The 15,974-nt window shown below is 34.5% G+C and overlaps 1 protein-coding gene across 6 annotated transcripts in view; it reads right to left on the bottom strand.

The window, feature by feature from the left end:
• SMARCC1 (SWI/SNF related BAF chromatin remodeling complex subunit C1) overlaps nucleotides 1-15,974 on the bottom strand; it is a 251,121-nt gene that overhangs the window by 68,234 nt on the left and 166,913 nt on the right. For all 6 annotated transcript variants that reach the window (XM_077129473.1, XM_077129470.1, XM_077129467.1 and 3 more), the window contains exons 15-19: nucleotides 14,435-14,506; nucleotides 11,212-11,325; nucleotides 10,452-10,605; nucleotides 9,636-9,749; nucleotides 6,094-6,153 (exon numbers count right to left, since the gene is read on the bottom strand). In XM_077129473.1, the coding sequence (XP_076985588.1) occupies nucleotides 6,094-6,153; nucleotides 9,636-9,749; nucleotides 10,452-10,605; nucleotides 11,212-11,325; nucleotides 14,435-14,506 (514 nt within the window). The remainder of the gene's footprint in view (nucleotides 1-6,093; nucleotides 6,154-9,635; nucleotides 9,750-10,451; nucleotides 10,606-11,211; nucleotides 11,326-14,434; nucleotides 14,507-15,974) is intronic.

Below are 15,974 nucleotides of genomic sequence, written 5' to 3'. Positions count from 1 at the left end.
TGTGGTTACTGGAACACGGCTCTACATTTTCAGGCAGTTCCCTCCAGCCTCTCTGTTACGCCTTAACTAAAAAGGTGATATCTATTTAATGTGTAAGAATAACCTCCAGGATAACTTCTTGACTCTGCTTGGAATCTCTCAGCCATAGACACTTTATTTTGTCTCATTTCTCTCTTCCCCCTTTCAGTGAAAGGCAGATACTTTCTCAAAAAACGGACAGAGTGACTCTGGTCATTTCAAGGAAAACAACCAACAGTATCTGTTGTCTAACAAAACTCAACTTTTTAAGTGAAAATTAGAATTCTGGAAAATGTGTACCTGCCACAAAAATTTCCTAATATTTAAACGACTTTTCTTGATGAGATTGGTAATATTATAATGAGCTTTTGATATCAGATAATGCACTCTAGCAACATTTGTAAAGTCTGCATAATTCAGCAAACCAGTATTTCCGAGTTTACATGTAAGATGTTACATAATCACACATGAGTAAAAGATCCATTGGAACGAGTAAAATACTCGTCCCCTTTACAAAACATATAACCTTGTGATACCAATTTTCTTTATATACTTCAACCAAAGCAGCATTTTGAATGGAGAAGCATAAGAATCCAGCTATATTCTATTAAGCTAAGCATTGTAGATAACTGCTAAAATGTATATATAAGGCCATTCGTTCTACTAATTCCTTTAATTTTTGAAGTTATTTTTCATATAAATCTTAATTATGTTAACACATAATATCTTAACGATTATTTTCAACCGAATTAATAAATTTATCTTGGTTTTAATTTCTAATCCAGAAAATACTGATAAATAACCTTCATGAACAAAAAGTATCTGGGATATTGAAGATAACCTTAACAGTAAAAATAGGCAGTGAGATAACAAAATGTAAGAACTGCTAATCTAGCCTAATCTCCTATTTGATACTTGAAATCTGCATTGCCTATCTAATACACTCCAGTGCAAGGGAGCATTCTCCCTCATGAAAATATTACTATATGTCATAATTTAGAAGTCAAAACAGTTCTTCCATTACAAGAACCTAAAATATTCCTATAAAATGATGCAGATGATGTCAGTAAGTAAGCAAACAGCAATCACCAACTCTTTCTCCCAAGTTGCCTCCACTATTGAAACTAGAAATCTAGGTATTTGTTTTCCCAGCATCACTTGCAGCAATAATTATTAGACACATTTCTTTTTGTATGCTATATGGCGGGGGTCACATTTCATTCTTTTCTCCATGTGAGTATCCCCTTATTGCAACATCATTTTGCTGAATTTGTGTTTGGTTTTTCATTTGGTTGCTTGTTTGGGAAGTGCATGGGCAAGGAATCAAACCTGAGTCTTCTGTATGGCAGGTGAGAATCCTACCAATGAACTACCCTCGTAACCTATTAGACACATTTTGATCAATAAGATAAAAGGGGAAGACTGCTGAGAGGCTTCTGAAAAATATATTTCTTCTAAGAAGAACTCAAGAAAAATAATCTCGAACTTTCTTCCCAAATGTGAACCCTGACATTAAGCAGCTTTGATGTGACAAAAAGGAAGCAAAAAAGAAAAGAGAGAGAGAAAAAAAAAACATGGAGCTCTAAGGAAGGTAAAACAGAAAAGCTAGAGCCCTAAAAACATAAGAGCAGTAGGACAAACCCTGGAACCTCCAATTTGGAGACCTCGAGTCAAATATAAAACAAATGTATTCTTGGTATAATCCTTCTAGTGAGTTATCTGTTCCTCATAGGCAAAAGCTTTCTTAACAGATGTTAACATTCATCTTCCTCACTTGGTCCTAATTTGGCTCCCTTAAAGAGTCTATGAATAAACACTAAATAATGTCAAGAAATCTTCAATCTCACCCAAATAGCTGTTATTCTATAACAAAACAAAAATGGTTCTTCTTCAGAAATTGCTGAACAGTAACCCAGGATTCTCTATTTCCCACCCTTTAGAGTAGAAATAATAGCAAAATTCTGGTTGTGGAAGTATTGGCAAAAATCTCAAAAGACAAGAAGAAATCCAAAAAGCATCCAATAAGCTGAATGACAGGTATATATCATCATCATTATCATCACTGTTTACCACAGCCTTCCTTCATAAAAGTAGTATTCTCAATGACAGAAATCATCATCTACTACTCTGGAGTCTTTTTGGGAAATATGGAGGTTGTACACACATGCATACAAACACTACACAGATAATCTAAAAGGACTGAGATGGGTTAAACAAACAAACAAAACCAAAATTTTTTTGGTTCTGCAATCTGAAGACATGTCCCACTTTAAAAGACAACTGCTCCTAAGGGTAGGCTAATTACTGCTATGTGGGAATGAGGATCCAGAATTGTAAAATCTTCCAATTTCTAGGGAGCAATTAGAGATCTAGATTAATCTATCAAAGCTTCAGTATTTGCTTAAATGTTGGCAACTGATTAAAGGATAAAACAAAAGAAAACGTGGGCCAAAAAATTACATATCAAGGCTTGAGCATGATCTGCTCTTCTGACAGTCTCTGGCAGTCAAAACACTACCTCTAGTGCAATATTTAAACACCAAAACCACAAGAAAATTCAATTGAAACTCATTACATTGTTCAAAAATTTTCAGGATAAGTTCTATAGATATTTTTAAAAAGGCTAGCCACCAGACTCCAAGCCAAGATGGCGGCTTAGCAATGTGCACATTTTAGTTCGTCCTCCAGAACAACTACTAAATAACCAGAAAAAGTACAGAACAGCTCCTGGGGCCACGTCAGTGACCGGACACACAGCATACCCCAGTCTGGACCAGCTGGACCAGCTGGGAGCCCCTCCAGAACCCTGAGTTCCCCAAGCCGCGGTGGCCAGCGCCCCTCCCCCACAGGATGCTCCCAGAGGGGAAAGGAAAGGACTTTACCAGAAGCAGGGACTGGGCACAATCAAACGCCAATTGTGGAACTAATTAACAAATTCTGACTACTAAAAATAGGCTCCCAGCTCAGGTGAACCTGGTCAAAGCTGAGGTTGCTCATTTTTGCCCTGGCGCCAAGGGGGCAGGGCTGACGGAAAAATAAAAATAAAAAAAGGAAACAGAGGTTTTTGTGGCTGTTTCTACAAAGGCTTGACTGCCTATGGATACAGTGGCAGGGCTTCTCAGGCTGCAACTGCCCCAGGTATAGGCAGAAACAAGCTCGTTTGAGGGCTTGTCTGGAGCCTGTGCCTTCTCCAAGGGAGGGGTGAAGCCCAACTCAGGTGGAATCCCTCCCTCAAGGAATTCAGACACCAGGGCTTGGTAATTTGAAGCCATTAAAACCAGCCTACAACCTCTCCTCTGTCTCCACCACATCCCCAGCAGGGAGAGTCTGCCAAAGTTAAAGGTACCGCATCATCTTATGCTGGTGGGACCTGCAGGCAGACAAGCACCACATACTGAGCAGGATAAGAAAAACAGAGCCCAGAGACTTCACAGGAAAAGTCTTTCAACCTGCTGGGTCTCACCCTCAGGGAAAATCGATGCAAGTGACTCCTCCTGATAGGAGGCCAGTTTGGTCTGGGAAAATCTGGCTGGGGTCTATAATATCTAAGTAGGCCCTCCTAAGGCGGGGGGGGGGGGGGCACCATACAAGCAGGGCAAGAAACAAGAAAACAAGAACTTTTAATTCTCCTCTGCTAAACAAAACCTAAGCCAGAGGTCCAGATAAAGGTGAACTGAATGTCAAAGAACAGACAGACAACAAATTCATCCAGCAAGAAAACCCTAGGTAAAAGAAGTGAAAGCAATCTCCAGAATAAACTAGTTAAGGTAATTAAATGTCCAGACGCCAGTAAAAAATAACAAATCACACTAGGAAAATTGAAGATATGGTCCGGTCAAAGGAACAACCCAACAATTCAAATGAGATACAGGAGCTGAAACAATTAATCCAGAATATACGAACAGACATGGAAAACCTCATCAAAAACCAAATCAATGAATTGAGGGAGGATATAAAGAAGGCAAGGAATGAACAAAAAGAAGAAATCGAAAGTCTGAAAAAAATAAATGACAGAACTTATAGGAATGAATGGAACGGTAGAAGAGATGAAAAAACAATGGAAACCTACAATGGTAGATTTTGATAGACACATCATAGGATTAGTGAACTGGAGGATGGATCATATGAAATTGGACAGGAAAAAGAAAACATAGGGAAAAAATGGAAAAATATGAGTAGGGACTCAGGGAACTGAATGACAATATGAAGCACATGAATATATGTGTTGTGGGTGTCCCAGAAAGAGAAGAGAAGGGAAAAGGAAGAGAAAAACTAATGGAGGAAATTATCACTGAAAATTTCCCAACTCTTATGAAAGACTTAAAATCATAGATCCAAGAAGTGCAGCGTACCTCAAAGAGAATAGATCCAAACAGACATACTCCAAGACATTTACGAATCAGAATATCAGAGGTCAAAGAGAAAGCAGGAATCTTGAAAGCAGCAAGAGAAAAACAATCCATCACATACAAGGGAAGCCCAGTAAGACCATGTGTAGATTTCTCAGCAGAAACCATGGAGGCGAGAAGACAGTGGGATGATATATTTGAATTATTAAAAGAGAAAAACTGCCATCCAAGACTTCTATATCCAGCAAAATTGTCCTTCAAAAATGAGGGAGAAATTAAAACATTTTCAGACAAAAAAAATCACTGAGAGAATTTGTGACCAAGAGACCAGTTCTGCAAGAAATACTAAAGGTAGCACTAGAGACAGATATGAAAAGACAAAAGAGAGAGGTGTGGAGACCAGTGCAGAAAGGAAGACTATGAGTAAAGGTAAAAAAGAAAGAAATTAGATATGACATATAAAATCCAAATGGCAAAATGGTAGAAAAAAGTACTACTCACATAGTAATAACACTAAATGTTAATGGACTGAACTCCCCAACCGAAAGACATAGACTGGCAGAATGGATTAAAAAACAGGTCTCATCTATATGCTGTCTCTACTCAAAGGACATGAGGGAAAGGACACAAATGGACATCTGCACACCAATGTTTAAAGCAGCATTATTTACAATTACCAAGAGATGGAAACAGCCAAAATGTCCATCAACAGACGGGTGGCTAATAAACTGTGGCATACAATATGATAGAATATTATGCAGCTGTAAGAATAAAGTTATGAAGTACGTAACAATTTAGGCCTAAGAGTCACCCCCAAGAGAGCCTCTTTTGTTGCTCAGATGTGGTCTCTCTCTCCAGCCAATATAACAAGCAAACTCACCACCCTCCCCCTGTCTACGTGGGACATGACTCCCAGGGGTGTGGACCTTCCTAGCAACGGGGGACAGAAATCCTAGAATGAGCTGAAACTCCGAATAAAGGGATTGAGAAAAACTCTAGAATGAACTGAGACCAAGCATCAAGGGATTGAGAAAATCTTCTCAACGAAAAGGGGCAAGAGCGAAGTGAGACAAAGTGTCAATGGCTGACAGATTCCAAACAGAGTTGAGAGGTTATCCTGGAGCTTATTCTTACGCATTAAGTAGATATCACCTTGTTATCCAAGATGTAATGAGAGGCTGGAGGGAACTACCTGAAAATGTAGAGCTGTGTTCCAGTAGCCATGTTTCTTGAAGATGATTGTATAATGATATAGCTTTCACAGTGTGACTGTGTGATTGTGAAAACCTTGTGTCTGATGCTCCTTTTATCTACCTTGTCAACAGACGAGTAGAACATATGGAATAAAAATAACTAATAGGGAAACGAATGTTAAAATAAATTTAGTTTGAAATGCTAGTGATCAATGAATGGGAGGGGTAAGCGGTATGGTATGTATAATCTTTTTTTTTCTGTTTTTGTTTTATTTCTTTTTCTGTTGTCTTTTTCTTTCTTTTTCTGAATTGATGCAAAGGTTCTAAGAAATGATCATGATGATGAATATGCAACTATGTGATGATATTGTGAATTACTGATTACATATGTAGAATGGAATGAGCATATATTAAGAATGTTTGTTTCTTCCTTGTAATATATATTCTTAAATCAATAAAAAAAAAGCTAGTCACATAAATCATAGTACCCATCTCAAATGTGGATAAAGGTGGTCAATCTTGAAAACACTTACCTCCAGGAGGAGAAGTGTCTCCTGTTCAGTCCACTCTCTTCCAGCACTAGCACCTTTACTCTAAAGGAACAAAAGTAGAAATTATTTACTCATTCTTAAAAGGGTGAAGATATAGTGCAGCTGGATTCCTTTCTGAGGCTTAGGGGACTACAAGCTAAGTCTCCAAGTAACAGGAATGAAGGAACCTAAAGTTAAGGAAGTTTAAGGAACCTAAACTTCTAAGAGAAAGGCTGACATTTCAAAGATTTCAGCCTATCAGTCAAGTACCCAAAAACACTTGAATATATTATTCGTGTTATCTTAAAAATATTAGATAAAACCTTTTGTAAGCTATATAGAAACAATATTTTAACACATGCCATGAATCTTATGAATATTTGGTATGAATTTGACAGAGTACTCTTCAAGATTCAAGGACAAGATATACTATATATAAAGTACTCTGATGGGTACTTCATATTTTGACAAGTCCATATTAACTCACTATTAACATATCTCGATTAAAACAATCTTCATGGCATTCCACTAGAGTCCAAATTTCATCCAAATGTACAAGTGACCCCCCTACATTACAAATCACATCACCTTTTCTATGGGAATCTCATGCTTATAATTCATGTGAACTTGAGAGTACAATACAAAACTAAAAGTCTGTGTTATAGAAAATTACAATGATCAAATGAATCATACTTTGATTTGCTCTGTTCCTTTCAGAGATTTGCAGAGGACTAAATGTGTGATATGTCTGACAATATTTAGCTGTAGCTACTCCTAACTCAAAATATCCATCCTAATATATTATCTCTTCTCTACACAAATTATATTTTTAAAAAGTATGATTTAATCGATGCAAATGTACTAAGAAATGATGAATATGCAACTATGTGATGTTATTAAGAATTACTGATTGTACATGTAGATTGGAATGATTTCTAATTGTTTTGTTAATTCTTTTTTTAATTAATAAAAAAAAAGTATGATTTAATAAAGAGAAAATGTCTACTCATGACATTCTTGTCTGTGTCATTAAAATTTCTCAATATTATATCAAAGACAAACTGGGATCTATCCTATAATTACCTGTTGAAGAGTGCTTTAAAAATTATTGCTTTTTTATTTCTTTGCTTTGTATATATGTATACTATACAATAAAAGATGTTAAAATACATATATATATATTATTATGTCAAAGAGGTTCAAATTCAACCACCTTATTGTATGAAGACAGTTTGATTCCTTATCATAACTGTTCAATATTTCACTGTTTGATATATTTCACTGTTTGATATATTCAATCACTGTTTATTTTTGCATTTTATTGATGGGAACATATAGTTGGTTTACACTTTGTGGCTATTATGGATAAGGCTGCAATTGGTATCTTTCCACATTCCTTTATATACTTATCTTTTATTATACCCATTTATCTTGCTTATATACCCAGATGCTAGGTAACTGGGCATACAATATGTTTAGCTTTAATAGTTTTTCCTACACTTTTATTTTATGGAAGACTGTATGGAGACTGCTATTATTTCTTCCTTAAATGTCTGGTAAAATTAATCTGTTAATTTGTTTTAGAAAAGGTGTTTAACTACCATAGATTTAAAATATATAGGGCTATGCAGGTGTACTAGTTTTCTGTGGCTGCTGCTAAATTCACACAAACCTGCGTGCATAAAACAACAGAAACTTATTCTCTCAAAATTCTGTAGGCTAGAAGTCCAAAATCACTATCACTGAGCAGAAATCAAGATGTCAGCAGGGCCATATACTGTCTGTAAGCTCAGGGAAGAATGCATTCCTTGCCTTTCAAAGATTTTGATGGCTGCTTTTACATTCCTGGGCTGCAGCCACCTCACACCAATCTCTGCCCTGATGCCTTTCCTCTTCTGTCATCATTCCCTTTCACTCTCTTGTCTAAAGATACTTGGCGACTTTTTCAGTCTATTCTATCAGGTTATCTATATCATCCTGAGGGAATTTTGATATTTTGCTGCTTTCAAGGAATTTGTCCATTTCTTCAAAGTATCAAATATACTACCATAAGTATATATAATATATATACTTACATATTATATACACATATACTTATATACATATAGTATATAAATACATATTATATAGCATATGAATATAGTATATTAACTTATACTATATTACATGTATATAATTTATAATAACATATATTATATACATATAATATAGCATAATAATATGAAGAACAACTTCTGGTTGTTCTTCATATTATCTTTTTAATGTCTGTAGAATCAATGACGATAAACTTGTTTGTTCCTGATATATTGGTAATCTGGTTTTTTTTTCCTTGAACACTCTGGATAGAGGTTTATTAAGTTGATCTTTTCAAAGAACCATCCCTCCATATCAGTAATTTACTCTATTGTTTCTGCTTTCTATTTGATTGATCTCACACTTATGCTTTTCTTCCTTCTGCTAACTTTGAGTTTATTCTTTTTAGTTTTGTATGCTGTTTGGCGGGGTCACATTATTTTTCCATGTGAGTATCCCATTATTGCAGCACCATTTATTGAATTTTTGTGTTTTCCTTGTTTGCTTTGTTTTGGGGGAAGTGCATGGATCAGGAATCAAACCCGGGTCTCCCACATGGCAGATGAGAATTCTACCACTGAGCTACTCTTCCACCCCTGGAATACTTCCTTTTATTAGTTGATTCTGAGGGGATTTTCCAGCTGATATCTTATGTCACCATGTTAATGACATCACCTCCACCTTGTTATCTGCTTCTCTGAGGAAAGACTGCTGGCATCCTGTCACAATGGGAAAGGACATGGCCGTAGTCTCCTAGTCCTTCTCTCCCGGGTTTAGTTTCTGATATCAGTGGCTTTCTCTCTCAAATCCTGTGGGCCCTTTCTTCACATCTCTTAGGCATTCTCTCTAAACTCTCTGGGCTTTTATTGACTTTAACCTTCTTTACAAAGGACTCCCATGAAGAGCCATTAGGTCTTAAAACATCACTTCTGCTCTATTATTTCTCTTCTGGGACTCTGTATGTGTGCATAAAAATTGTTTTGACTATCTCATGTGTCTCTTATACTCTGTCATCTTTGTCTACCCCCCACCCCACATCTAATTTCTTTACCTCTTGGTATTTCAGGTTCAGTGTATCTACTAGCCTATCTTTTAAGTTCACTAATTCCACAATTCTCTGTTCAGCCTTATATATTATACTTATCTAATGAGTTAGTTTCAGTTATATTTTAGAATATTCGATTTATTTTATACCTTCCAATTCTCTTTTGAAATTCTCCATCTTCCCCTCTATTTTCTTTCATATACTAATCATGTTATTTTAATACCTATCTGTTAACCATATTAGGGGGAAAAAAAGAGTAAGATAAGTGATTTTTGATTTATAAAATGCTTTCAGAATCGAGCAGAATATACACCTCCCTCCACTACAGAAAGTAAGTATATTTCTTATAGGAAATGATATTTATGAAAAGAAGAACAAAGAATAACAAGCTAGATTATAGCATGTGTATCTAGGAAAAAGTTTTTACCTTTGCTAAGGTCTTCTTGGAATAAATATCAGTGCGGAGGCCAAAGTTCTGCAAGTCAATTGGTTTTTCCCTGTTCTTCTCAGGAAAATTTAACATCTGCTGGGCAGCAGGGACCTATCAATTCAGATAAATGATAAATGGCTGAATTAACCCTCCACAAAGTCAAAGATATATAAGTTTTTAAAAAATTACATAATACTGACACTTAAATCACTCCTAGAGGATATTCTAAAAACATAAAAATAAAATAGCCAGATCTCCACACATTTCTAACAAAATATCAACATACATGAAACATTCTTGGTTAGTCACAGAAAGACGAATTTTCTTTAATATGAGCTTTTATTTCAGAGTGGAGGGCAATTCATAACTTTGGTCATGTTATCACTCTTACTTAATGCTATACAAAATCTGGCTGACATAATAATCTTTTCAAGTGTGCATGGATGTCTGCTTTCTAAATATCAGGTTAAGTTATAAAGATTACATTTCTAGGGCATAGACTGAAGAAGGGAACAAAATCAACATGGACACTTTGTGTAATCTCCTTTCTAAATGTCTTGCGATAGCAGAAGGATAAAGGGGGATATGAGTATGAAGGTATATCTATAATTTGATAGGATAAGGAATAGAATCTTGAGAAAGTTTGAGGAATATTAACCTAACCCCCAAATATGCTTACAGGCTCATTTCCCACAGACAAAAAATAGCTAAGAAATAGCAATTGCTACAACACAATAATGATTATTCTTGAGGAAGGACACTTTAACTGTTGTCTGTTAAAATCAGACTGAAGAGAATGTAGCATCATGTTACCTGAGGTGATCGAAGATGGAGAGGAACAAGCCCAGAGGGGGTGTCAGCTAATACATTAAAATGAGGAGTAGGAGGAGGTCCCATTGCCATGGGTCGACTTTCTGGATCCACTTGGTAATTAACAAGCCCCCACTGCTCTAAAAAGGCATGAACCCTAAAAAATAAAGCTCTGACATTAAAATCTAGAAAATGTAACCTGTTTCCTACACCACCATGACAAAACCTCAAAACAAATCAAATCATAATAAATAAAAAAGTCTCCTAACAGTTATGAGTCTCTACAATGTACCTCAAAAATCTAGTGAGTTGTATAAGGGACAATTTCCACAAATACTACATAATGTTGACAATACAGCACCCCAAGACCTAGTAACAAAGCATAATCATTTCAATCACAGAAATAAACAAACAATGTTCATTTATAATCAAAGTGAAAGAATTTACACAGAGACTAAATTCATATAATATCTACATTTTGATTTTTTTCTTTAGACAGAGATCTAGGGCACAGAGCTTATCTAGCCCCCACCACAAGCCACCCTCCATATCTCTTCATTTTACAATTTGACTATAAAATAAAAGATATAAACTGCAATATCTGAAGAGGAAAAGATGCCAAGGTATTAAAATTACTCAAGCTCTAAATGAAAGACAAAAGATTTAGGGAATCGAGAAAACATTCAATTTAATCAATCATTAGACAGCAAATTTATCAGTTACAACCTGCAGTATAATGCCTGGGAAAAGTCAGACATTTTACCTCATCACAGCACACACATCTCCTGTCAAGTTCCTCCGACAAGCAGTGCTGGTTAAATACTCTTGGGGATTCAGGCGATATGTGTCAATCATAAAATTTCGATATGCCAAGTATCTAAAATACAATGGCAAAATTTGTAAAGTGGATACACATCTTACAGGAAGCAATAACTCAGAGGGCCAAAAAATTTAGATTCTTCACAAGAAGGTAAGGCAATAATCCAACAAATAACAGTGATATTTTATTGAGTTTTATAGCCATAGTAAAATTCAGGGTTTTTATAAATACTTTACTATATTTACTAATATGGAAGGCAATTGTTTACTAATGTATAATAGATAAAATAATCTATTTTACTAATGTGAAGTAGGAAAAATACAAGACAATAAATAATTCTTTGTTGCCTGCAGATTTGTAACTAACACATGGTTACCTAGGCTGTGTCCTTTTCTACCATTTATCTATCATTTACTGTGTGCGAGGTCTGTTTTAAGCACATTCCCACGCATATTTTACTCATTGAAGCCTAACAATCTCCTATGAAGTAAGGTCTATTCTATCATCTCATTAGCAGGTGAGGAAACCAAAGCACAGAAGGGATAGAGAGTTTGGCCAAAACCACAATGCTTGTAAATTGTAGAACCAAAATTCAACACCAAGAGTGTGGCGGCTCTGGAATCCATGCTCTTAATCTCTGCTATCATTGTTATACTCTTTTCATTGTCTCTGACAACAGCTATACAACTTCAGGATGATAGCTCTTTACGGGAGTTTCCAGCTGGCAATGAATAGAACCCTTGACGCTGAACTCAAAAGGTAAAGCAAGAATATACAAACAGAAGAAAAAATCTGAATCACAGCAGGTTCCATAACATACTCAAGAATTTCTGCCACAAAATACTTAAAACAAGAATGTTAAGGAGCTTAAGACCTAGCAGCAGTTCTTGACACACAAACATAAATCTGGCAGCTTGAGGCAAGCTACATTAGAATAGAAAAGGTACAGTGCTCAAAAAGGTCCAAATACAAGCAGAGGCAGAAAAACAAAGAACACACAAAGGTCAATTTACAAAGTGAAATAGGCTAAAATCCTATGTTGTGTTTGTAAACAGAAGACTGCCAAAGAACCACGTGTTTCCCCAAATGTTGTCAATATGCAAATGAGCAGCAATAGACAAACTGGCTAAAAGAATATATCCATGTCTGACAAGATAAACTTATGAACCATGTAATAACATGGATGGACCTAGAGAATATTATGCTGAGTGAATCCAGCCAAAAACTAAAGGACAAATACTGTATGGTCCCACTGATGTGAACGGACATTCGAGAATAAACTTGAAATATGTCATTGGTAACAGAGTTCAGCAGGAGTTAGAAACAGGGTAAGACAATGGGTAATTGAAGCTGAAGGGATACAGACTGTGCAACAGGACTAGATACAAAAACACAAAAATGGACAGCACAATAATACCTAATTGTAAAGTAATCATGTTAAAATACTGAATGAAGCTGCATCTGAGCTATAGGGTTTTTTTTTGTTTTTGTTTGCTTGTTGGTTTGTTTCTTGTTGTTGTTTTTTACTATTACTACTACTTTTATTTCTTTTCTTTATATTAACATTTTATATCTTTTTCTGTTGTGTTGCTAGTTCCTCTAAACCGATGCAAATGTACTAAGAAACAATGATCATGCATCTATGTGATGATGTCAAGAATTACTGAGTGCATATGTAGAATGGTATGATTTCTAAATGTTGTGTTAATTTCTTTTTTTTTCTCTCCGTTAATAAAAAAAAAAAAAATAAAATAAAAAAAAAATAAAAGAATATATCCATGTCTGAACAGCCGGAAAAAAAATAACAGGGCTTCTTAATATCAAGTCTATGATTTTGGTTTTAAGTGACTCTTTATAGCTTTATTATGGAAAGATGGAAATGTTTTTGACATTTAAACTTAGAATCTTAAACTATCATGGACAAACTACAACCACGAAATAATTTATCATTCAATTAACTGTGTTATGCCATGTGTTATTTACCTGGACAACTACAGAAGTTAATCCTTCACAAACAGGTATCTATTTGTGCAGTCATATGTGTATAACAGACAACAGATTAATACCATGAAGATAATACATGGAAGGGTGTTTATAGTATGATAAATGTGGATTTATTTTAGGGGCAAAGGTTTCCGAAAGTGTACACCAATAAAAATAACTCCCAGCAATGAATGACAAAAACGTATGCTTCTTTCTAGTACTGAAAAGTTGTACAGTTCCAGAACAAAAAGTTACTAAAGTACAGCCTGACTGCTAACTTTTTAAAGTCTAGTCAAATTAAAATAAAGTCAATGATACATTAAAATCTAACCATCTCTTATACAAAGAAATGTTTTGTAATCATAGTCTGAATTGTTGAATAATGCTTTCTCCTTTCCATATGTAGTATTTTAAAACTGCCATAAATATTCATCACCATGAATCTAGTTAATGGAATTTGAGGAGATGTCAATATCTGATGCTGTTACTTTAAAAGAAAACAGCATCAGATTATATTAAAAATAGTCGGCCTCTGAAGACACAGTTCTCAATTATTCTCAAAGTAAACTAATGAAAAGATTATCTAATAAATTATCTTATTAATGAAATAAGAAAAAAATACTTTCTAACAAACTTTATACTTTCAATGCAAAAGGACAACAATGCCTTTGGCAATTCAGATAAATTTATATGCAGGTATATCACACCTGACATTCTTTTAATTACAAATCATTCATCAGGGAGATAGATAAAGATTCCATTTTCTCATGAATCATTATATAAAAACAAACACGTTCCATAACACATTTACAAACACAAGTTAGGACTGGTTAGGAGAAACCTGAATTCATTTTAGTGAACATCCATAACAGAATTTAATCTTTAACTCCAATAGCTAATGTGCATACTGTTCAAGATTTGGGAAAAGGAAAACAGAAACAATTTTCTTTGAAATAAAGAAGGCTGTGCAACTGAGAAATAAGTACTGTTTTGATTAGATTAAGGTACCTGCAAACTTCCAAGAATCAGCAACAATTAACTTAAAAGTGTGCTTTCAGACCCCCGCCCTCTGATATACAATGCCCCTACACACATACACACACACACTCACAAGTATAATGATTTTTCTAAAAACTGGCCTCAAATATGCAATGATATGATTGCACCTTCACATTTCACTCACATTTCTGGAGTCTTGGATTTGTTTTTTCCATTGAAAAACTCAGGAAGAGCACGCCGTTCAATCACATGAATACTGAAAGGAAAAAAAAAAAGAGGATTGGCAATGTCCTTGGAAAAAGAATAAAACCTTAAGATTTGAACTAAGGTTATTCAGTTTTCAAAGCAAAGCAAAATCCAAACGAGCACTGCGTGATAAAATTAAATGACTTACACAAATTCCTATGCAGCAAATAATAAGGTTAAAGGGTAAGAGCTTTCTCTTTCCCTTTTTTAATTTTAGGTGTTCTATTCCTATAACCAACCTCAAAAAAATTCTTTCAACTCGCTGCAAGGTACAAATTTTATTACTTTCTTGATATAACTCAATATGACTAGATGATAAGCCACAAATAGAAAGAGTTCTTTGGAAGTTGGTTGCCAAATATCAAATAGGATGACACAACAACAAACTGATGTTAACAATAATGACCAACCACAAAAAAAGACAATGGAATTTACAATTATCAGTTTCTCAGGCTTTTAACATCAATATGCCTTTGTTCAGCCCTCAGAAACTTTGTGGTGAATTAACCTTTAAATTTCAGCTATCTACTGCTTTTAACAAAATCATATAGCTAATTTTTAACATTTAAATAAAACAATTACAATTTTTAAAAATGTTACTGGTTCTAAGCACAGTAGAGAGAGACCATGTAAAATGATCAAACCTAACACACTACAAATGAACCAATTGTAATTCTAATAATGTTTTAGGTTTTTTTAAAGTGTTTAGTCTTAATGAATTTATTCAACAAGTTCTAAAATAACACTTTATTTTAAGTAAAAATTTCAGCTTTAGAAATACTAACTTCATTAAAAAATTTTTTTTACTATGAAAACAACATATATACAAAAAAGCAATAAATTTCAAAGCACACCAAAATAATTAGTTATAAAACAGATTTCAGAGTTTCGTATGGGTTACATAAAATTAACTTCATTTTGTCATATATTTCATTTTTATCTTTTTTGTAACAAAATAAGATCTCTGAAATTACATAGAAAAAGAAAATATTTTTGTTAAGGGATAAGATAGTCCACTGAAAACTTATTCACAGTTACACTATAAATATTAATAAACACTAAATATTTTCATAATTGTGTTTTCAAAAATCCTATTAAAAATGAAGGCTACAATTGTAATTTTCAGTGAATTACACTTTACACTTTCTTTCACAATTCTGTCCCATTTACACCTTTAAAACTGGGCACACTGCTGAACATTTACTTAAGCAGTACTAAATAGCAAGGGCTTCTACAAAAAACAAAGAAACCACCTCCACAACAGTAAAAAGAACAAAATGTTCAAAAACACCTTAAAGGGCAGGAGTAACCACTGAACTGGCTAATATTTTGATGTTCATTGAATGTAGTTGCTTATCTATGATTACTAGAATACCTGAAAGGTTTATTATACAAATTCAAATTTACTAAGTGCCTTTCACAATATTCACAACGACAACAAAAAATTAAGCAGGCTGCCTAATATTCAATTACTAATC

Source organism: Tamandua tetradactyla, chromosome 15, assembly GCF_023851605.1.
Source record: "Tamandua tetradactyla isolate mTamTet1 chromosome 15, mTamTet1.pri, whole genome shotgun sequence".
NCBI lineage: Eukaryota > Metazoa > Chordata > Mammalia > Pilosa > Myrmecophagidae > Tamandua > Tamandua tetradactyla.
Note: the sequence above shows the minus strand (reverse complement) of the source record. Positions and strands in the feature narration are given on the sequence as shown.